The sequence below is a fragment of the Protomyctophum bolini genome, assembly GCF_963924005.1.
Source record: "Protomyctophum bolini genome assembly, chromosome: 8".
In the NCBI taxonomy this organism is placed as follows: domain Eukaryota; kingdom Metazoa; phylum Chordata; class Actinopteri; order Myctophiformes; family Myctophidae; genus Protomyctophum; species Protomyctophum bolini.
In genome coordinates, this window is record NC_137869.1 from 39,531,899 (window position 1) to 39,555,842 (window position 23,944).

General features: G+C 43.5%; 1 protein-coding gene across 3 annotated transcripts in view; it reads right to left on the reverse strand.

The window, feature by feature from the left end:
* Positions 1–89: 89 nt before the first annotated feature.
* Positions 90–23,944, reverse strand: part of LOC308320679 (guanine nucleotide-binding protein subunit alpha-11) — a 43,129-nt gene continuing 19,274 nt past the window's right edge. The window contains exons 2-8 of one of the 3 annotated variants that reach the window (XM_080771292.1): positions 19,437–19,621; positions 16,214–16,368; positions 12,879–13,007; positions 9,299–9,404; positions 9,115–9,138; positions 5,807–5,960; positions 90–5,046 (exon numbers count right to left, since the gene is read on the reverse strand). In XM_080771292.1, the coding sequence (XP_080627418.1) occupies positions 4,856–5,046; positions 5,807–5,960; positions 9,115–9,138; positions 9,299–9,404; positions 12,879–13,007; positions 16,214–16,368; positions 19,437–19,621 (944 nt within the window). In that variant the 3' untranslated portion in view covers positions 90–4,855. Of the gene's footprint in view, positions 5,047–5,806; positions 5,961–9,114; positions 9,139–9,274; positions 9,405–12,878; positions 13,008–13,870; positions 14,000–16,213; positions 16,369–19,436; positions 19,622–23,944 lie in introns of all 3 variants that reach the window. The other 2 variants (XM_080771290.1, XM_080771291.1) reach the window with 2 other exon arrangements.

A 23,944-nucleotide genomic window follows, 5' to 3' on the forward strand; every position in this document is an offset into this window, starting at 1 on the left:
CCCTTTTGTATGTAAACCGCCTCAAAGAATTCCCCAATGAAATCCTTTCAGACCGGAATGAGATATATGCAATGATACAACACAGAGTATATAGGAACACATTTTATTCCAATTTGAAACAGATAATTATTTTGAGAAGGCTATGAAAATCATTGGAGTTTGAATGAGGTTCAGGCAACAGTGGTTGAAATGAAACATAGAAAAAGAGAAATATGGCTAAAACACTGTAAATCGATAACAATTAAGACCCTTTTTCAGGAGGGTGTTGAAGGAAAAAAAACAGTATCTCACTACCACCTCCCTCCCCAGCCTGGCAAACACATGCAATTATGACACTTCTTTATAAACAGCAGTTCATCATTTAACTTAAATAAACCGTCCTATTTTCATTATTTAATCACATACTTAGTGTTGTTTTAAAAACTGAACCATGAAATTCAAAGGTCCCCTATATGAGTTTTCACAACATTGGCACTTGTTAAGAGTCTGGCTCTGCAAATAAATGGGATTGGCACACTCATTGTACATAATTTACATTTGGTATACTTGGGGTGTGCGTGTGTGTGTGTATGTGTGTCTGTGTGTGTTGCAACATTATGCAATTTATACACTACTACACGAAGTTTATTAAACCCATCTAAAAAGAGAGAAAAATCTATCAGAGTGGTCCAAAATACAGGTGTTTAGGTAAGCCTTACAAAAGATTAGCAGATAGCTTTAATATGACTTCATCCATTCATCTCATCAGACCTCAAGCAGAAGCAATAAACCATCAAATGCACACACACACACACACACACACACACACACACACAGTCACACACCAAGCTTACCGAACCAACGAACGTGCTTGACACTAACATGTAAGTTGCATGAATGCAAGCAGTCTCATTGCTGTGGTGCAGTTTCAGTGCATTGACTCAGGGAGAAGAGAATATTACACAGTCTGATCAAATAAAGGAGAACAGAGAAGCCGGCACCCCAGAACACACCACACTTTAATATTCATCCACTAATAAACCCACCCAATGACAACTTTAATTAGTACCTTCAGTTTTCAAGTCCTTTAAATAAATACAGTAAAACTGACGTTTAATTAACAAGCTTCATTTTAGACCAAGGGAACTGTAATGCAAAAGTGAGTTTGTGCAACTCATAATAAACAGTGCTTCAGAGTGACCCGGGTCAAATTGGCATTTAAAATAGAATGACCAGCTATGCTATGGGACCGATTGATTTGTCTGGAACACCAGCATTAAATGGATTGTCTTTAAAGTAGAAACCAACAAGCAGACTTAATCAAACATTAATTCAAAGGAATTAGTAATGGAGCCATGTCTGCTATTAAATCTATGACATGGCCATATCACTTAAGTTAATAGTGTATTCACCAAGCCATTACTGCTGTGCTGGTTCTAGTGCCAACTATATTTTCCATCTTGTTTAGTGTCTGACAAGAGATACAAATCCAGTTTGATTAAAATTAATCCAATAACAATCATATGTAGTATGTTCTTCATAGACATGCGTTTTCCACATTCACAACCCCCTTCACATAAATCTATTGGAACATAAACATGGAAAAATGATTGCACCGTCATGAAATAAGACAGCTGGCCACTTATTGAGGATCAGGAGTCCAGACAAATCCATGTAGCATATTATGCAGAACACAACCCTTTGCTATTACATCTCTGGCCCTTTAACACAGAAAGCCAAAAGAGGATGGACGGAGTGTGCTTTTAGGAGATCCCCAAGCAGAACCCCCATAATGCTGTCTTCATTACAAAAAGCAAGCTGCCACATTGGCTAAGAATTGTAGTACCATAATAATCATATCTTTCTAAACTTGCCGTCAACCTCAACTACTCCCGATAGAGCTTCCGATTGTTTTTTTTTAAATAAATGAAACGAAAGGCCTTCAAACAATACAGGAATTGTAATAAACACCACTAGAGCACATCTTTAAAGGGGATTTCAAAGTTGAAAGTCTGCCTCACTTGTGGTGCTTTAGGAATGAAGTTATGTCTGCATGTTGCATCGGATTGTATTGTTCTATGGGGTGTATGAAGTATCAGTCTGTCTTGTGTGTAACATTACATGAAAGGCCTTACAATGTTGTGTGAAAAAACAATTATTCACCCTTTCCTACTACAGACTGCAAACAAAATACAGCAGCCAATGAAAATGGCTCATCAAAAGACCAGGCATTACAACACCTCTCAATATTGTTTTAACTGTTGAAACCCATGGCCCGGAGGTAGTTCCCACCTTCAATAAAAGATCTGTACAGTATGTTTACTTTATAATGGAGGTAACTAGATCTTTCAGTAAGCCAATAGCCCATGGTACACGATGTACATGCCAGCACAAAGGTACTGATAATATGACTGGGCACAAACTGTAAATAATGCTGTCTGCCAACACAATATTCATTGTAAACACGCATTCCGCTAAAACTGAACAGACTTCAAGAAATATTGACAAGCAAGCCTGCCTTCAATAGCCTTTGGCACCACCAAGATAAGGTATGCACATATGCAGAGTTCGTAAGCACCTATAAGAAACCCTCACACACACACGCCCCTTTTGTCCAATACTGGCAGTACAGTGCTAGTATCAAACATGAGCACACTACCAAAGAAATTATACACTTCATATGTACAGACATAATATAGACAATGTAGTAAAATCAAGCTGATCAGCGCAGAATTCATGGCGAGCGAAAATGGCTGCAGTGAGGTGACAACTAGGACATAATGTTGTACACCATCCTTGGGACCCACACCCCTCGACATTTAGCCGTTCACCTTTAAATATGAACAAACAAATGGGTGAACAAAGTGGACAAAGAAACAGCCAGAATTCGCCCCAGGAATGTTACAGGCTTCTGCGGACGGCAGCACTCTTCTCTCACTTAACCTGGGATCGTGGCTCTCAACAATTTACCAACACACTCCCACATACAGACTGCTATTCCCTGATCTATAGACCCCTCAATTGCACCTTATCACCCTATGTCATCTATAGAGTCCTTTCATTCTGTTAATGTTGCTAATAGTAGCCCTTGTAATGAAAAAGTTATGAAAACTCACCTGAATTACATAGTGAAGACAAAAATAGCCATCGCTTGACATTATTAGTCAGTTCTATGGAATCTTTAAGAACTATCAGGCAAAAGACAAATATATGGGATTAGAACCAACAGCAAACGGTTACAGATTACAAAAAATATTTAAGTACCACAGATTTGTTTTCATATTCCAATTTGCATAAAGCGTCAACCTGAAACGGAAACAAAATGTTTCCATTTTCAAGCATCTCAGAGCAGAACTGCAACAACTGAATATATTAAGTATTATTAAAAAGACACGTTTTTTTTTCTTCCTTTTTAACATCAGTACAAAATCTCTTCCCATCTCCCAGCCGAAAATATTATTTCAAGCTGGGTCCAGGAAGAAATTGCCACTTATGTTACGAATATGTAGGTCTGGTCCAAAAATTAGATTAAAAAGTCTAACTAATTATTAATCAAATGCCTGCCAAATAAAGTGGTGAAATAAAGCCAATTAGACAGAAGCCATTCTGATGATGAAAACAAGCCTGTAACTTTAAGTTTACCTGGCAGCATGACAGCATAACTATTGCTCCATAGTATTGTTTTTGTAATCCTCACATTATGCAATCTTCTCTCACATAAAAAAATAATAAACATAAATCGAGGTGTGATTAAAATTGTGATTAACTTGGGTGACTGCTCGAAAAGAAACACGAATGGCATATCAGAGTTATATTATGCCACAATTAGTGATTTAATTTAACATCTTAAAAATAAATCAACAAGAGCTTATATTTAAACATTTTGGCTCCAAGTGATAACTACTTCCCAGAATGGATTTGCACACACATACAATATGTGCACCGAGGGATGAGCTGGAAACTGGCAACTTCTTAATATTTTCAATCCAAAATACCGTACTTGTTTAAATTTGGCAAATCAATAGGGAATTATAACAAGGACAAGACATATTAAAAGAAACACAGAAATAGTGCTGCCATTTATTCATGTTTTGTTTCACTGTATATAAAAATAAGAAGTGAGGGAGCAGGAACACGGAAAGTAGTGTAAACCCTCGGTGCTTCTGAGAGGTTCCATTCTTTTTTTTAATTATCTATCACCCCTCATGTTTAAAACCCCAAGAGTGGTAGGAGAAATAATGTTGATGAATAAACATTATTGGAAACTTTTTCTCTTTCCAGCCCTCACCATTTGTGAGCAGCATGAACACTTCATTTACATTCAACAGTAGACCGATAATTTTTTCGGGGGGTGGGGGTAGATGTAGGCTCCATTTACGCTCATACCACCTGGCATTGCCTAAAATGCCCAACCTACTCTAAAACACCAGCACCAATGGTAGTGAAAGCCCTTGCTACTTTACTAGTGATGGTAAGCAAAGCAAAGGTTTGGGCTGATAACTGGAGCCATGCAAGAAGCTTTGTCAGCCACACAGGCATTGTCACACAGCTGCCCCACAGTAGATAATGTACCAACAGAGGGTTCTACAGAAGGTTCTACAGTGGCAAGGGAGGGCAGAAGGGCCTAAGTGTGGTGTGTGTGTGTGTGCGTGCGTGCGTGTGTGTGTGTGTGTGTGTGTCGCGGTCAAACAGAACTTTAAAGTACATAGAGATCTTTAAAAATGGGTGACTGCTAAGGAGCCAACATGGATGGAATTGGACGGATGAAACACTTTGACGAGTGTGTGTTTTGAGTGCGTATGCAAGTGCGCACTGTCCTACAAGTAGGGGTTGATGCCCCTCCAACCTCAACCCCCTCACTCCCTTTTTTGCTCCTTCAAACCAAGTTATATTCCTTGAGGTTGAGCTGAAGGATGGTGTCTTTGACGGCTGCGAAGACAAAGCGGATGTTCTCCGTGTCGGTGGCGCAGGTAAAGTGGGAGTAGATGATCTTGTCACTGTCTGGGTTCAGGTCCACAAACATCTTCAGGATGAACTCCCTCCCTGCCTGAGCGTCACACTGGGGACCTGCAGGGGACAAAGACCATACAGTGGTTACTTCAAAGTCATGCCGGTTACAGCCGTAGTTTGCCATTTTCACCACAAGATGCCACTCTACTACAGCAAATCCTTCTCATGTCAGGCATTTAGGGTACCAGAGTTTGTTACGCAGTGGTTCTCAACGCATGGGTCTCGACCGCTCTGGGGGTCGCCTAAATTATTTTGCAACTGAATGGCTGGAAAATGGAAATGAAGAGTTTACATAGTAGTACACATAGTACATGCATTGATACACCTTCCCTAATGATTAAATCTGGTTTCAGTATTTATTTATGGTGTATTGTCTCTATTATTAAGGTTATTGTAGCAGTCAATTTATATTGGGGGGGCGGGGGTCCTGAGACATTGCCGAAGCATTTCCGGGGGTCCCCGGCCAAGAAGGTTGAGAACCCCTGTGTTACAGCATCAGAAAAATGAATACACAAAAAATAACTGGGCATTTCTTTTGGGTGCCAAACGCAGTGGACACACAATCGTTTTTGAGTGAAAAATAATCCCCAGAACATGGTTGGTTACATGTCAAAGTGGTTGGCACAGTATGAGAGAGAGAGATACTGTACCAGCTAGTCTATATTTTGCCATAATTTGCCTGGTGGCTTAACATCACACTCTATTTTACTGCTCAAATAAAATCAGATGGAAATAGTGATTATTTGTATCTACAGTAAGTTTAGTTCTGCAACCAAATGGACATGGTTTCCAATGTTCTAGTGAAGAGAAGAATTACCGTCAAACTCTGGGAAGTAGTCGACCAGATGAGAGTACATGATCTTCTCCTCCAGCAGATCCTTTTTGTTAAGGAAGAGGATGACCGAGGAGTTCTGGAACCAGGGATATGTGATGATGGTTCTGAACAAAGCCTTACTCTCCTCCATGCGGTTCTGTGAGGACATACAGAGAGATTAAACGGATAAGTTAACATCCGGAACCATTTTACACAAGGTATATTATACATCCCAAATCAAAAGAAACTAGAGAAGTGGTCTCAGATCTCAACCAGGACGGGTTGCCTAACCAGGGCCCGTACATTTTGAAAGTCAGACAAAGTCAATATTAGAATGGACTGTGGAAAATCTGATAGATACATCATGATCACAGGACTACAGAGATAATGTGTACTGTTGGGTGAGGTTTGGACAAAATTTGTGTTTTGAAGAAAACTGGAGGAAAAATGTAGTCTGGCACAAATCGCCGGGACCAATATGGGGAGTTGTGTCATGATCCAAGGAATTCAGGGAGAACTCATTTTTTGATTGTATGCCGTATGGTTCAAGAGTTAAAGACTAAATCACAAAGTGGGCTATTATAGTGCCACCAGGGGGCCGATTTGAAAACATTTGGGCAGAGATTCTATCTGGGTCTACTCTACTGGGAGTGTGCATGCAACGTTCTATTTCATCCCTGCTGAACGCCAGAGGCAGCGCTTTAAGCACAGAATATTCCCTGGCTTTGCACATGTGCACTTTTGAGTATTTGTACCAGCAATGTCACTTGTATTGTGACCCGGAAGAGACTATATATCTACTCTCATCAAGGGATCATTTCCTTTTTTCTTCTCGCTTTGCATTGAGCTGCAATGAATCATCATGCAACCTACCTTAGTTATTATTATTTATTAAAGGCATATTTCACTTACATTTTTGTGGTTCTTTTATAGTCTACTCAGGTGTTTGTGAACACTTCAAACCGTTTGCTCAATTCAATAATTTAGATATTTTATATAAATTTAATCAGACACGTCCCCTTCCTATACAAACCTATTGTAATTTCATACTTTTTTTTGCACAAATTTGTAACCCATTTTTCACCAGGTGCCAATTGCTCAAGCTGTAATACTGGGCGCTACGCTCCCTCTGCCAACCTGGGGAGAGTCCTGAACTGAGCTCATCTTCTTTCAATGCATGAGGAGTGAGGATGTAGCGCGTGGAAGGAACACGTTATTCCAACCGGTTCCTTTCCCCTGAAGTTACAATGTTTGTATAGGAAGGGAGCGTGTCTGATAATATGAATATCAAATATCTAAATCAAGCAGCTTAAAAACTGAGTAGACGATAAAATGACCCAATTTCGTATTTGAAATGTAATATCCCTAGTAGTTCTGTGGCCGTAACGGTCAGAGTAGTGAGTGAGCGTTCTCCCTCCAGGAGTATTAGGCTGCATGGTTATCTTTGAAGTGGAGCTTAAATACAGCAGAGGCTCCTTCCTAGTTTATGACCCCTTGTGGTCATATGACCGAGTCAGAGTCAAGAGAGAGGGTTGTTCCGAGAGATGAATGCATGCACAGGCTGATTACATTACCTATAATTCCATCTGTACAGTCAGAGGGGCCAGAGCTGACGGACAAAACCTCTCGGAGGCAAAACGGGCCCCGTGTTGTTGTGAGGGCATTTATCAATAGTATCACCGATAATCATCATCGTCATGGGCTACTTATGGAATGGCTATTTCCATTACATCCCCTGAACGCCCGGGGTTATTTAATCCATTATATCATAGCGCCCTGCCATTTATAAAGCAGCGGAGCACTTTTACCGACGGACCGGATGCTATCCCGGATGTGGCTGAAGTAGCTAGATGTAGCCAAAACACTCTAAAGGATGTGGCTGTAGCAGCTAGATGTAGCCAAAACACTCTAAAGGATGTGGCTGTAGCAGCTAGATGTAGCCAAAACACTCTAAAGGATGTGGCTGTAGCAGCTAGATGTAGCCAAAACACTCTAAAGGATGTGGCTGTAGCAGCTAGATGTAGCCAAAACACTCTAAAGGATGTGGCTGTAGCAGCTAGATGTAGCCAAAACACTCTAAAGGATGTGGCTGTAGCAGCTAGATGTAGCCAAAACACTCTGAAGGCGGTATGGTTAAATCTACCGCGACTAGCGACCGCGGTGGGCCGTCTAACATCTCACTATGTAACTCTTTCACATCTTAGTTTTCTTATTTTGTTGTTTCTGTGTTTTATAGGGTTCAGGGTTCCTACTAGCGTCCTTATGATTCTTGATGACCATTTTTATGTACAGTATTTGATGTATTACCATGTGTTCTTGCTTACTGTAAATCGCTCTGGGTTAAGATCATCTGCTAAATTGCCTAAATTGTATGTCTGTATACGTCTTAACTGTTGATTTTGTTGTGTGTGTGTGTAATCGACAGAAGTGCAAATGAGGGTAAACCTCAAATAAATGTTTCAATCAATATACTAAAAGGCTAAACTTGCCACAGCATGTGCTTCAATTCAATCCAAATTGCTGTTGACCAGTGGGGTAAAGTAGCTAAGTACATTTACTTAAGTACTGTACAAACTTTGAGGTACTCAGAGGACTTTACTGGAGAATTTCAAATTTTCTGTACTTTTACTTCTACTCTACTACACGTCAGAGGCCCGCCACGTTTTGGTTTTAACCGGCAGTGCATGTCGCGAGCGACGGTGTTGTCGGACTAATGACTGTAGGACTGTTGATACAGTATGTCTAACCAACTTATGCACCCTGACTCACCTCGTTGTCTGACTCGACCAGCACCTGGTCGTACTGTTGACTCACCTCGTTGTCTGACTCGACCAGCACCTGGTCATACTGTTGATTCACCTAGTTGTCTGACTCGACCAGCACCTGGTCATACTGTTGACTCACCTCGTTGTCTGACTCGACCAGCACCTGGTCGTACTGTTGACTCACCTCGTTGTCTGACACTCGACCAGGACCTGGTCGTACTGTTGACTCACCTCGTTGTCTGACTCGACCAGCACCTGGTCATACTGTTGACTCACCTAGTTGTCTGACTCGACCAGCAGCTGGTCGTACTGTTGACTCACCTAGTTGTCTGACTCGACCAGCAGCTGGTCGTATTGTTGACTCACCTCGTTGTCTGACTCGACCAGCAGCTGGTCGTACTGTTGACTCACCTCGTTGTCTGACTCGACCAGCACCTGGTCATACTGTTGACTCACCTCGTTGTCTGACTCGACCAGCACCTGGTCGTACTGTTGACTCACCTCGTTGTCTGACTCGACCAGCAGCTGGTCGTACTGTTGACTCACCTCGTTGTCTGACTCGACCAGGACCTGGTCGTATTGTTGAGACCAGGACCTGGTCGTACTGTTGACTCACCTCGTTGTCTGACTCGACCAGCACCTGGTCATACTGTTGACTCACCTCGTTGTCTGACTCGACCAGCACCTGGTCATACTGTTGACTCACCTCGTTGTCTGACTCGACCAGCACCTGGTCGTACTCGCTGAGCGCCACCAGGAACATGATGGACGTGACGTTCTCAAAGCAGTGAATCCACTTCCTCCTCTCTGACCTCTGACCCCCCACGTCCACCATCCTAATTTTGATTGGATGGAGATCGGGGACACCAGGCGCCGTGCAGCCATTCAGAACCAGGACACAGAACAAGCAAAGATTGGAGTTAGCTTCAAATCCCTCAGTCAGCTTTGTACCAGTACCAATATGTCTTACAGTTGGGTGCCACTGACTTTGACCCTATCCCTTTTAGGTTCCTTTACATCACGCACATTGCACATTCTATGTCCATGAATGCACCAATACTGTAGCTGGCTTTACTGGAGGCAGCTTTTTAGATAGCTCTCTACTCCCCGTAGTGGACACCATGGCTTTATTGCAAGCGCCACACAACTCCCACCAAATGAAATGGGTCAAAATGAATGGCAATTAACTGTATATCATTATTCAATTGTCTGAATGGTAAATGGTAAATGAGCATCTAGACTAGAGGACTTGTGTCACTATATTATATACAGAATATTCGGAATTTCTCAAATATCAAACTTTCACAGAACTCCTAAGAACAGATCAGAGGAGAACCACTTGATGTCACTCTGGCAAGGATCAAAGCCACCAGCATTGATTCTGGGTCACATGAGGACAACACAATGAGCAATCACACATCATTTCTTAATATTCAAATCGAGCACAGAATCTGCAGCGTGGACAGGAAGACAGGAACAGAGGAAAAGTTAATTCAATGTCAATTTAACGACCCACTGAGCTCCGAGTTCAATTAACACTCAGGGATATGTGTGGCGTGTGGCAACGAAACAGGGCAAAGACAAAATGAGAGGAGGGAGGAAATGTGTGCGAGCATGGAAAAAAGAGCTCCATCCTTACTCTCTCATTCTCAACTAAGTGGATGCAGGTGCGCCCAAAAAGCAAAGTCTGCAGCACATTGGTCTACATACAAGCACAAGTACTGAAACACAAGCCGAGCAAAAGACGAGGAGGACGGTAGACGGGAGGAAAAGCAGAGGATAGAAAATGAAAATATGAAGGGAAATGGAAAACAAGATTATTGGGGGGGGGGGGGGGGGGTTGCATGGTGATGAGCATAGACATAGAAAGGTAGACGGCTGGACGCCTCCTTAGGATCTGTGGCATCTATTCCCTCTATCTCGAGGGAAGGCAAGTTTCTGTGACGCACAAGGAAGCTTGCCAAGCTACCGCGTGCGTCACAGAAGAGGACGTTCGGTATAGGCCAATCAGGGGCAATGTAAACATTTTCTCATGCCAATAAAGCTCCTTTGAATTGAAAGGTCGTGGAAAAAACACACTGTGATTGGCCAGTAGTCACCTTTGGAGTGGCCTTCCGCACTTCCGCCTTCCCTGCGATACAAGTCGCTCCAATGAACCGCAGCGGCCAATAAGGTATCTAGGTTTTTATAACTATGGTGATGAGATTCAGGAAAAGCAATGAGGGTACTGAGGGACGAATGTGGGAGACGGGCAAGAGGTGCAATTGAGCCCCCCCACAGAATAGAGTCTGACTGATTCAACAATGTCGCTCGGGGATTAGGTGCGTCACTCAACATAAAGGTGGAGCGAGCCAGTGACTGTGTGCTTGGGAGGGAGGGGTTTGATAAATGGGGTCCTCCGCGAGAGTCTTTCCTAAAATAAAACGCTCGCGTCACGACCTCCTTTTCTTCCAGAAGGGATGAGTGGCCTACTTATAACGATAAGCTCTCCCATAGAGGATGAGCCCGGGAAGAAATGGCATTTTCTACTACTTCAATAAAGGCAATTAAAAACAGTCAGAGGCACGACGACTCAAGGCCCTTTCAAACGGACAGCGGTTAACGAGCCCAGTAATTCATTTTCAATGAGACCTGCGTTTTCTGTGCTGTACTCGCGGAGAGGTCGAGGGCCGACAACAACGCAAGCGTATTTATGTGGGGGCGCGGTCACCGTGAAATTGTTTGCGCGCATGCTCGTTTCGTGCACACACCCGCGACTGAGCAGACCTCGAGCAGACCTGTCGTTAATCCAGGCGACAACATCTGTGTTAATATATGCCCGTCTGAAAGTACCTTAAAGCTGCTATAAGCAATAATGTCAATTTTAATGACCTTTCTTTTTTGGTATTCAGACAGCCAGCAATTGGTAGAACGCTCGACTCATCTAGGGGCCGCAATCTGCATTCAAAGATTTCCCTAGAAGCTTTGTCATTGGTCGATTTGCCTGTCTGCTTCCTGATTGGTTAGTCATTGTGACCGTTTTTTTTTTTTCCCGACCAATGACAAAGCTTCTAGGAACATCTTTGAATGCAGATTGCGGCCCCTAGATGTGCCACAGAGACTACATTTTTGGGAGCGTGTTACCCATTGCTGGCTGTCTGACAAAAAAAACAAGAAAAAAAGATCATTCAAATTTTGACATAGTATTGCTTATAGCAGCTTTAATGGAGATTTTTTGCCAATGAAAAGCTGCCTTGTTGACGCTGGCTCATCTCATCGCCACCAGCGCTCTGCAGCAGAGAGCGCTCGTACGTCGTATCATGTGCTGTGATACTGTATCTTACTATAAAATAAATTCACATTCTCACATACTGTTAATATTCAATGGAATATACACTCAGAAACAGAGGAGGTGGCACCTCTCTTTCCACATTATGTGTAAAGTTGTTTATATGAACCTGTAGGACCATATATCTCCTTTACAACTTAACGCCGTGTACATTTTTTACATTGCACACGTATTTATAACTGTACCGTATACGTATGTATAACCGTTACTAGAATACAACCAATGACACAAACAGTGATTCACCAGCAGCAGAGCACCGTCGGTACAGGGGGTCCTCTTCAGTCCGTCCTCCTAGTTAGTGGCTATTTCTAATCTCACCAAGTGTAGGAGGGGGCTGACACACGATGGCTTCCAATCTACCCGCGCTCTTTTGTAGTCGTTCCTCATTACCTGGCTTCCTCTCGGTTTCCTGCTCTCTCCTCTCTCTTTCCAGGGGAGAAGGAGGAGAGATCAAGCCTTGTGTGCTGGTGACCATTTCCACAGACTCTCCCTGGGCAAAGTCCAGGGGGATGATTGGCCGCCGGCTATACACAGAACATTTGTCAGGCTGGTTACATCACCGATGCAGCCTGGGAATACTACTATTTCTTAGCACACAGCTCGGAAAACCTGCCCCAAGTGGTTGTTGCCGATCTCAGAACAGAGCCACTGTGCTATACCAACACACAAATGCTAGCCTGAAAGAACCCTATGCTTTTCTGGGCATAGAGGTGGCGGATCAAACCCCACGCTGGAAACGGACGCCGGTTCCCAATTGGTTCACCAACCTATGAACCCGCCTCTCTTCTCCTCCCCAAGTAGGACACATAGCGGAGAACACTGACGTCACCAAATTTGGAGCGACGCCCCCTCTGCACCGTTATTGGTTAGCGAAAGACAAGGTTCACTCCCACTCGTTATAGCTGAAGACAACAGCAGACGGGCAGACATAATGTGGAGACAGTGGTTAGTCAGAGAGTATAGTGTGGCACTTCCTCTATACCTGAAAATGATGCTTTGCAAGTCGAAAGGGTACTCTATGATCCCAGTGGTTGGGATTCGAACCCTAAGAACGTCTTGCTGGGTTGGTAGATAGGACGGTTCGGCGATACGATCCAGAGCACTTAGATAGCTAGAGGGGAAAAGGAAGAAGAACAACAAGAGAGAGAAGACAGAGAGAGAGAGAGGAGGAGAAAAGTGAAGCATGGCAGCAGATATACCCAATCCAAAAAAAAAAAAAGGGGAAAAAAAGTGCAGTGCAGTTCCAGAACCAGAAGTCAACAAGAAACATCCCCCAAGAGTTATGGGGGTGGGGGGGGGGGGGGGCATTTCCTTTTGTCCCCCACACCTCCTCATGAGCTCTCTCACCAACCCCCACTTCCTCAGAAACGATGCAACATCCCTGATGGCAGTTCTCATAGACCAAACTAATTTAAAGTGTACTCTCTCTCAGTGCACAAAATGATGATTTAGAAATAAAATATAAAAATCTTAAAAAAAAGGTAGGGAAGTGATAATTTGGGGCGGGGTTGAAGCAATATTTTGTTAAAAATCCTGGGACATGTTAAATAGCGGATTTTACTTCCTGACTCAGCGTTTTTTCAGGGCCGAAAGCCCTTTCAATATAAGGGCTCGTCCTCCGTCGCCATCCAACTCCTCGCAAACCAGGGGCGAGGACAGTTGCAGGGCGACACCATTGGTATGGTTTGAACCAGTCGAATCACTCGGGTCGACGACGTGCGACAGGACACATATCACACCGCTATGGGACAAACGCTAAAAAAACCGTCTCGGTTTGGGCTTATTAAGAGAGAGCGCGCCATCAGGGATGTGTGAGAGCGACGGCCGGCGCCGAGCCGGGGCTGTGTGCAGCAGTGTGAACAGAATGAACATTCAGCGGCATCGACGGCTTCTAAATGGCTTGGTTTACTCTACCACAACCAGAGAGAGAGACAGCGGCCGGCGGGGCGGCCATCATGCCATCGTCGTCAGTACCTGAAGATAACATTCTCCAGGTCAAATGGGTACTCAATGATGCCGGTGGTGGGCACTCGAACCCGCAGCACGTCCTGCTGAGTGGGTGTGTATCCGGGCGACGCTATTCTCTCTAAATCGCTAAGGTAACTGTGAAATGAAGTGGGATGGACATGACATGACTAAAGACACACACACACACGTGTGTGTGCACAATCTCAACACTGAGGTCACACAGACAGGCGCGCACACACACACACACACACACACACACACACACTTCTCACACCGTTCTCACACCCAAACATTTTTTCCCAATAAAAGTAAAACTGTATGTAGATGTAATATCTTACACTGGATTAAATTGAACAAATACACTATAGTTATACACACATTTAGAGGTGCTTTCACACTCGCAATATCGACCGGGGTGAAACATTCAACTCTGGGCAAATTCTGTTTGGGGCAAGAATGTATCATTTCTAAGTAAGGTGACAAAGTCTGACCAATACCTTTAATGTTAAACTCTTGTGACAAAGATATGTAATTGAGGTATGACAATTATATTCACTGTTTAACAATTAACTTTACTGTCCAAGTAAACATTACCATGAATGTAATCATGACAAATGGGCTATAGCTATAAATGCAAAAAGCCTATTACCCCAAGCCTATTTGGCAGACAAAAAGGTTCTCATATCAGCTGCCAATGTATCCGATAGCCAATGATATTTAGGGCAATATTGGCTAATGAAATTATCTGACCGGTATTGTTGTGCTCTACTTTCATCCTGGGCCGAAAGTGCTTGACTCGTGGTAATTAAGGACGTAGTTGGAAACAACAGGGTTGAGCTAAGCCTTATAGCTTCCATAACATAAGAAATAAACTAGCCAGACTAATTATCACAGCGTAGAATGATAATCGTCTGGAATTCGGTATGGAGATTTATTTCCAAGGGGCGGTTGGTTACAAACAGATTCCAACATCACAGCAAAAAAGTCTCACTTTGAATAGTGGGCTGCCTCTGATTGGTCACCCACAGCTCCGGGGTGAGCGAATTGTAATTCAAACTGAGGAGCGCACGACCAATCTCCCCAGGGATTTGTTGTGTCTCTGTGGCAGATTTGTCTGGTTTCCAGGCTAAGGCAGCCACCTCCACAGCTGCAGTACTTTAGCTGAATACAAATGTTTCGAAGGTGAAATTGGCCACGCAATTAGCATTTAGGGAAGAGAAAGTGTAATAGAAGAGAAAATGGAACAACACGGAACACGGTGTTCTCTCAGTGATCACGTTTTACATCGACCACATGGTTACTTTCCATGCCAGCTAGCATTAGCATTTATGACGGTAAGCTGTGCCGCCGTCCGCGTTCACTTTAAGAGAATTATTTTGCCCCACCCCACACATGTTCTTTTTTACGTATGGAGCAATATGTTTTATAATATGTGCCCTCGAGTGTTCTGTTGTTAAGGTATAGTTTTCCCCTTGGAACTTGCTGTAGTTTTTCTACAGCTCTTGTTCTGGAGTCGAGAAGTTTTGCTCCAAATGCGTGTGTCCATTTATTAGTTGATTCTATAAAAACATTATTAAAGCGTGGAAATGCCAGTCCAACCAGAGTTGAATGCCCAAAACAATATGTGCTGTATGTGAAATGAATATGACCACAGTAAGAGATGATAATGACCAACTTTGTATCAGCATACTACCATCTGTGAGACATCAGCTCCTCAGTCAACTATATTAGTACTGGATTAATGAAAAGTGGAATTAGTTCCGATATAATTAGCATTCGTTAATAAGCCTGTCTACATTTCCTCCTCCTATTCCTCGACTATTCCCTCTGCTATTACTCCTCTGTGGCTGTGTGAGTGAGTGTGTGAGTGTGTGTGTGAGTGAGTGCGTGCGTGCGTGATTAACCCATTCTGACCTGAGATCAGATTCTAAAAATGTCTTCTACATCCTGACAGTTGTCAGAAAAAGCTATGTTTCTATGTCAGTCGTTCTTCAAAAATAGCAGACCTACAAGCTTGTAGCGCGAGCTTGTAGATCTGCTATTTTTCAATAGCTAAAGCATGACACAATGCTAACACCAAAAGGGGTTCCCAGATATAGCAGAGTGCCCTTTGTTTTGTATGCTACAGTATGTTGATGAATTGAATCCATAGGACCACAATGGAAACAACAAGTCCCCGGGACCTTTTTGTTATCCTTTTAGCTCCAATGTCTTACTGCACCACGTGCCGTTAACAACTCTGACTAATAAAGTATGCAGTCAATCAGAAACAGTGATTCACGATGATATAAAATAAAAACAGTAGTAGTCCGAGATAATAATGTAACTATACTGTACTCGTATACGTACTATTTGGTGGAGTCTGACAGCTGGTACTCCCTCCTGCGGTCGTAGGCCTCCTGGATGCCAGGGTCAGTCCACAGCTTCTTTATTGCGCCGATGTACGGCTGCTCAAACGACGACACCTGCTCCACGTCCACCTCGCGCACCACCAGCGCGTTATTCTGCAGGTGTGGAGCAAAGAGAAAAGGGTCAGCTTTGTAGACTCAAAGTATGCTAGTCAAATATATTTTGACAGCAATGTCCCTATGAGACTACTGACTATGTCCCGATGTTTAGAGTACCAGTAGGGGCGCTGTTGTGCTAGAAACAGAGAGAGAGAGATAGTGTTGCACTGTCTCTCTGAGAGAGAGAGAGAGAGAGAGAGAGAGAGATAGAGAGAGAGAGAGAGGGAGGGGGGTGTCTGCTAAATGCGAATTCCCCCACACAGTAACTCTGTCATTTCTCGACCGTTTCGGACACGGGGCGGCTCGCCGGAACCGGGCTGGCACCCTGGGCGCGTTCCTGTGGGTCTGGGGGACCCACTGGGGGCCCCCCACGCGGAGTTGCAGCACTCAGTTCACACGGGTGTGATTTTTAAAGCACATTCAACAAACAGGTTTGTCGAGTGCCTTATACAGCAAGACGAAAAGACAAATATAAAAAGATCACGCAGGCACAATCGTTTGCTTCGTTTGTTCGCGTAGTAGTATCTACACACAGGCAATTTGGACATCAGCCAAGAAGTGGTATCGTCATCCAGTTCAATGAGTTCAATGACTCCATGTCAACAGTCTGTTGGCAGACGCCTCCAAACATATGCAGATAGAGTTCTGTCTTAGGCTACTCCAGAGTCTACAGGCTAAATGAAATATACAATGCTTTAGCTAAACCACTTATTTTCAACATTTTACTATGTCATTAATATACATTAGAGTTGTTGTGTGGAACTAATAAAAACGAATAAAGTCCCAGAACTGGAGGCCTGAAAAAAAAAAACAGTAACATTATGAAGTACACCTTTGTGATGTCAGATTTTTTTCAGCCCTCCAGTTCTAGGCAACACAGAATGGGGTGACTTTCAACAACTCTAAGGTATATAAAAAAAAATATTTGTGCCAGGTACAAATATACTTGCACCCCCCAGCTATGGGACGTTATCTGCCAGCTACATACATGTTCGTACCCTAAGGTATACTTCGACTCCGTATATGTAATAGTTGAGCCCCGCGGCAGCTTTTGGCATTGATCCGGTTGCTATGGCAACACCCGTCACTTCCAGCAATGGGACGTAGAAGTCTGACGACCATCTACCTCGGTTACAAACAGCGTTTTCAAACCTCCATCAATCGGAATTTTGGAGAGCTGTGTTTGGTGGATCTTCTGCCATCCAAAGTTTGGATCAAAGTTGTGACTTTATACCGCGTTCCTCCCGACATGTAAACACTTCTGACGACAGGTAAGCAGTGTGTGCTTGTGCTGGCACAGCTTACCGTCATAAATGCTAATGCTAGCTGGCATAGAAAGTAACCATGGTCAATGTTCAAGATGCATGTGAACTTCAGATTACTTACTGCCATCACCACAGACCACACACTACAGTTCAACAGAGATTCACTGGCAAAGGTGGGAGCTCATTTTATTTTCATATTCTGCTGTTGTTAAATTAAACTATGTCGTCCAGCAAGATGAATGCCTCACACAGCCAGATGGATAGAGGCATACAGTCATAACAGAGCCATAGAGACAGGCTGGTATCATCACTGACCACAGGGCCAGTGCTGGAGCTGGTTCCTGAACCTTTTTATGAAAGACGCCCCAAAAACCTGGAGGTCGTTCTGAGAAACTTCACACAGGATTGAATCTGGAAATCCGGAATCCAGGAAAAGTACAGAAAAAGACTACAAAACTACAAGGAGACGTGCACGCATTTCCGGCCTCAGAGATAAAGTACCGCTCCCGCGGCAGCCGGTATTAACCCATTCTGAACGGGAACACCTTTTGGCGTTTCAAGCTGTTATACTTTAGCTATTGAAAAATATCAGATCTACATCTCATAGCGTGCCACCGAGTGGCGCGCTACGAGCTTGTAGGTCTGATATTTTAGAAAAATCGTGAAAATGTGGCTCAAATGTCGAATATATATTCTTTCAGAGCGAACATTTTTAACTCAAATCTTTGCTTCTGGGGGGGGGTCGCTGAAACAACATATTTTCAGATGCGGGTCGGCGGCCAAATACATATAATTCTGAGGGTCCTTGACAAGAAATAGTTTGAAAACCACCGACACGGAAACATGGGGTTTTTCAGAAAACCGTCAGGATTTAGAAGACATTTGTAGAATCGTTCCCAGGTTCTAAATGGGTAAAAAAGGGAAAGTAACGTGGCGGCGGCCGCAGGGTTAAAAACACATGTCCTGCAGCAGGCCTGATTATGAACGCGAGGAAGCCTTTCCCTCTTGTAGTGTGACATGTCAGAAGTCTTTCCCTCTTGTAGTGTGACATGTCAGAAGTCTTTCCCTCTTGTAGTGTGACATGTCGGAAGTCTTTCCCTCTTGTAGTGCGACATGTCAGAAGACCAGCAATTTGGAGTCTGCGACGCTCCGCGACAAAGTCGACAAGTCAGAACTCTTTATAATTCCTCGCCTGTGACAACTCACGCGAACTGTCCTTTGCATTGATCAACAAAGCATTATGGTTTAAAGTAATTCACGTATATAATCCTTCAAGGCCCTGCCTGGTGTGTAGTAGTGTTTCTGTTTTACTGTTTTGCTAGTCTGTTTGTTCAGGTGTCGGGTAATTTGAATATTGAGGGGTCCATTGAGTGACATGAAAATGTCAAGCCTATATAGACTCACTGGCTCCAGCTCCTGAATCGCTAGCCACGCCCATTAAGAAAATACGTTCTGGCGATTAAAACGAAATGAAAATGTCAGGCTATATGTCAAGCCCAACGTGGAAAAGACAAAAGGTCTACGTATTCAATTGCCTTTGAAGACTTCAACATCAGCGGGTGTGAATGCTGCTCTCAAAAGAATGTGTCCATGAAGAACGTATGGTACGGTAGAGTGTGTAGTGTGTAGTGTACAGTGTGTAGTGTACGGTGTGTAGTGCAGCTACGGTGCAGCATGTAAACAAGCACGTAACCGGTGATGTAACGTGAGGTCCTCACAACAGGTCCAAGCTACAGGTCCTCACAATCGAGTCGAAAATTGTGTTTTTTTTTCTCCATTTCATTTATCAATAACACACACCTTATTTTGCTCATAAATGTACTGGATCTTGAGGCTCTCGGAGGCGCGGATCATGGCCTGCATGGACGTGAAGATGTTCTGGTAGACCAGCTTGGTGAAGCCCTTCTTGTCCTCCTCCGTGTAGCCCGTGCCGTGGATGATCCTCATCTGCTTGATGAAGGTGCTCTTGCCACTCTCCCCAGTACCTGAGCACAGAAACAAATGAATAAGCACTGTATTCATGTTGTGTGTGTGTGTGTGTGTGTGTGTATATATATATATTTCCACACCCAGCTTACATTCCCTCCTCATTTTCACAAGCTGGAGATCTTGCCTTTGTCGCCTTAGGTCTAGTATATTGAAATGAATAGCCTCTTTGCTTACTGTAAATCACTCTGGATTAAGAGCGTCTGCTAAATGGCTAAAATGTATGCTAGAGAGATTGTACAACTAAGACATGCTACAGTTTAGCAGAGCGCACACACACAGTCACACACACACACACACACACACACGCAGGGGTATGAATGAACACACATTGAGAAACGTATGTTTCTTTTGGCCACGGAGTGCATATCTGCCAACTGTCCCAGAGGAGCGTCCTATTTTATTTCATGCATCTTTATATGGACATGTTCTCTGGAATACCAAACTGACCATCATCTAGACTAGCGTCTAGACTCTGGGGGATGTCAGTGTCTTGTTGAGGTAGCAGCAGCAGGCAGCACAGAAACATCGCTAGCATTCCGACTACAGAATCAACCTGCCATTTATTACGTCTCATTGCATTGCATCTTTGACTCTCACCATCGTTCCACACCTCTCTCCAGAGAGCATGTCTCTTTCTCCTTCCCCCCGACACTTTGTTCTCTTTATTCCGACATGTTAACAACATGTTACATGGCTTTACCAGATTGAGGGAAATGACCCTAAACCTTCTCCCTCTGTTTTTCCCCTCACTCTGGGCGTCAGTGTGGCTCAGGGGAAGAGTGGCTGGTAGGTAGAGCAGCCGGATGGGAACTGGGAGGTTCCCAGTTCGACCTCGGTTTCCCCCAGAGTTAGTGTCGAGGTGTCCTTGTGCAAGACGCTGACCCCTTAATTGCTCGCCATGTGCAGGTTGGTGCCTTGCATGGTTTCCCCCGCCCACCCGGTGTATGACTGGGTGAATGTAATGCAAAAAAGTGATTTGGATTTTTTTTTAAAGCGCTACATAAATGCACCATTTACTCCTTGTTCTTTTTCCTTGTTCAGTGATGGTCTGTCTGCTTTCTGTGTTGAATGGTAGTGCTTGCAAACAACTGTTTTCTTTAAGGAGAATTTCATACTAAAAGGCTTTCATGCCTTTATTTGTAGTCGTTACGTCCCCAGCAAAGAGGTCCAGGTGTTATTTTGTGCAAAAGCGCATTATTGGCTATTTCCCCTACCATAAGCCCTCAATGAATTTAATTGAATTGAATGGGGCATTGGGTTGTTGTGCTAATTTGCTTATTTCCATCACTCAAAAATCTATTTTCTTTGTATATATCCTCTCTTCATAATGTAAATAGTATCCCAAGCGGCACACTTTACCACTTATTTCGATGGAAATAAGCGAATGAGCACAAAATCCCAACCCCCATCCAGGGCTTATGGTAGGGGAAATTGCCAATAATGCACTTTTGCACAAAATAACACCTGGACCTCTTTGGTGGGGACGTAACAACTACAAAGAAAGGTAAGAAAGCCTTCTAGGCTGAAATTCTCCTTCAGGCAGAGTGGCCACTGCAGCTTTTAACCCATTCTGACCTGAGATCAGATTCATACGAGGTTTCCTCTGGACACACACTGGTCTGATGAACCCATTCTGACCTGAGATCAGATTCTAAAAATGTCAGTCGTTCTTCGAATTTTTCAAAAATAGCAGACCTACAAGCTCGTAGCGCGCCACTCGGTGGCGCGCTATGAGCTTGTAGATCTGCTATTTTTCAATAGCTAAAGCATAACATGATGCTAACACCAAAACGGGTTCCCGGTCAGAATGGGTTAAGCACTCTCAAGGATTTTTTTTACACTGGGATATTGGACACACTTGTGCCTAAAAGCTACGTCTGGCTTGGGACTGACTCATGTCGTCCTGCAGCCCAATATCTCCTTTGGTTTCCACGTGGGAGACCTGGGTACGAATCCAGGTGGTTACAGGCTAGCTACAAACAAGAGACAGCTGGACCTAAACGTTTCATGAGGGTGAAGTGGGTGGCGTCACATTGTGTGAGTGGCTGATTAGCCATAACGTGTCATTCATATTAGACATTACAACACCAGTTCAAGGAAAAGGGGCTTCCTTTTCCAACAAAATTCCATGGAAAATTCCATTCCATTTGAGTTTTTGTTTTCAATTTCAGTTTTGCTTTGTTTTCAAAGTGGGTTTGCTATAGTTTTGTTTTGAGTTTCTGAAAATGCTTAGTTCGGTTTTAGTTTCATTTGGATTTGTTTTTATTTCTGTTCATCTATTTTCTTGGAATATGGATTAGTCAGGGGCAAGACTCAACAAGGTCAGAAAAATAGCAGATCTACAAGCTCACAATGCGCATCGCATTGATCCGATGCGGTTATTTTTTTAAGATTTCTGACAGACTAGAAAACATCTTTCTAAAACTTTGTTTTAAGTTGGGTTTTGTGAATACAATATGGTTTCAGTTAGTTATCATAATTTCGTAAAGATTTTTATTTCAGTCAACTGAAAAATGTTTCACTATAATAAAAATCACACCTGTGTGAACTGAGTGGTGCAACTCCCCTCTCCCCCTGCCTCTCTCTCTCTCTCTCTGTAATTAGCAGGCAACAGTGCAACACTATCTCTCTCTCCCTCTGTTTCTGTGGGGGTGCTGATATGCAGATTATTTAACACATTTTGTACATAATACGTCCTGAAACGTCATAAGGATTGGAACCGAGAGGTGCCTTAGACGTCTGTGGACGTCCTAGCGACGTCCAAACGACGCGGGGCGAGATAATAATATTCAGAATAATTCCTTCTTTTTTTTTTGGCATTTCGCTTTTCGCTTGCCGTATGCTAACGCTCTGTGAAACTATTAGCTTGTCATTGACTCCCATGTTAGCGCGGCGGAAAGAATGACTCGTATCTCCTCATCCAGGGCGCTCTCCGTGGTGATGAATGGATCGATATGCTGGCGCTGCGTTTCTGCTCCTCATCCGTCTCTCCCGCAAAATATGAACTCTTTTTGTAGCGTATATAAATATATTAAGATGATCGGAGATTGTGATGGCACTTTGTCAGTCAACTTTTTTAAGAAAGTATTTCCGGTTCATGGCTTTCAAAATGGAAGCGATCACTACTCTGGCGATTACTCCGGCGCAAGCAGCGCCTTTATTTTGATGCAGTTCCGGTACTAAATGTGTTAATATTGAGTCATTATAATGCTGATGCTAGATAAGACCAGGCTTGTTTCCATTCCATGCCAGCTTGGAAAATCAACAATGGTGGACATTGAAAACAAAGTGGAAATGCAAACTGACGACTGAAGAAGAGGAGGAATTATACGAAGACATTGATGACATCACGATGAGGCCAAAATCAGTTGAGCTGTTCCTGAGAGCAATTTCCATTAAAACACCAAATACGATATGAAAGCCTGATTGTTCAAAATTGGTTATTTGTGGGGATAGAAAACACATATGGGACTCGGAGACCCAAAACCACAAAATAAATTATAAAAGCTGAATTTTATGTTATAGGTCCTTTCAATAACCCTGCCCTGCAGGTGAACAGTGAAGGAGAGACTTTGAGTGCGGTCTGCCCTCTGCTCTCTCTCTCTCTCCCAGACAGGATCTCTCCTCAGCAGAAAGCAGGTCAGGCAACACTGGAGTTTCCCCTTCAGACATAATATGTCCATGATCCGGGGATAGAATTGGCAGCAACTAGACAGGGGGGGGGGGTGATGTAAGAGCCCGAGTGAAGAGAGAGGTGGTGGGAGAGAAGATACAGACTTATATGAATAAGGAGAGAGTCATATAGTCATGGAAGAACATATCAGAAGACACTGCAATTCCATTGGGGGTTAATGGTTTGCGAGTACTACCGGTACTTAGTCGCAACCGTTTGGTTTGCAAGGAGATGCATGTTGAGTCATCGGTGTTGTTTGGGCTTTAATCTATCCATGTTTGTTTAATCCACCGATATTACTGGCCTATACTCTCTCATGACACACACACACACACACACACACTCTGCAAAACATCACTCAGGGACGACCTTACTGACTGTACAGTAAACGGTGTTACTCCTGGAGGACGATGTCAGTTCCCATGGCAACTCATGTATTATTGAACTCAGTCAAACACATAGCGGAACGCACCGGCTGACGTTACAGATGGGCTCTTTCATTTAGACGAGGACGGCGCGGCATGAGTACAGAGAGGAGAGATGTGCAACGATCATCTCCATCGGGCGGGAATCAAACCGGGACGTTACGACTACGAGTATGTGGTCAAGAATGCACGTACCGTTACTGTAAGGTACCAGACAGGCT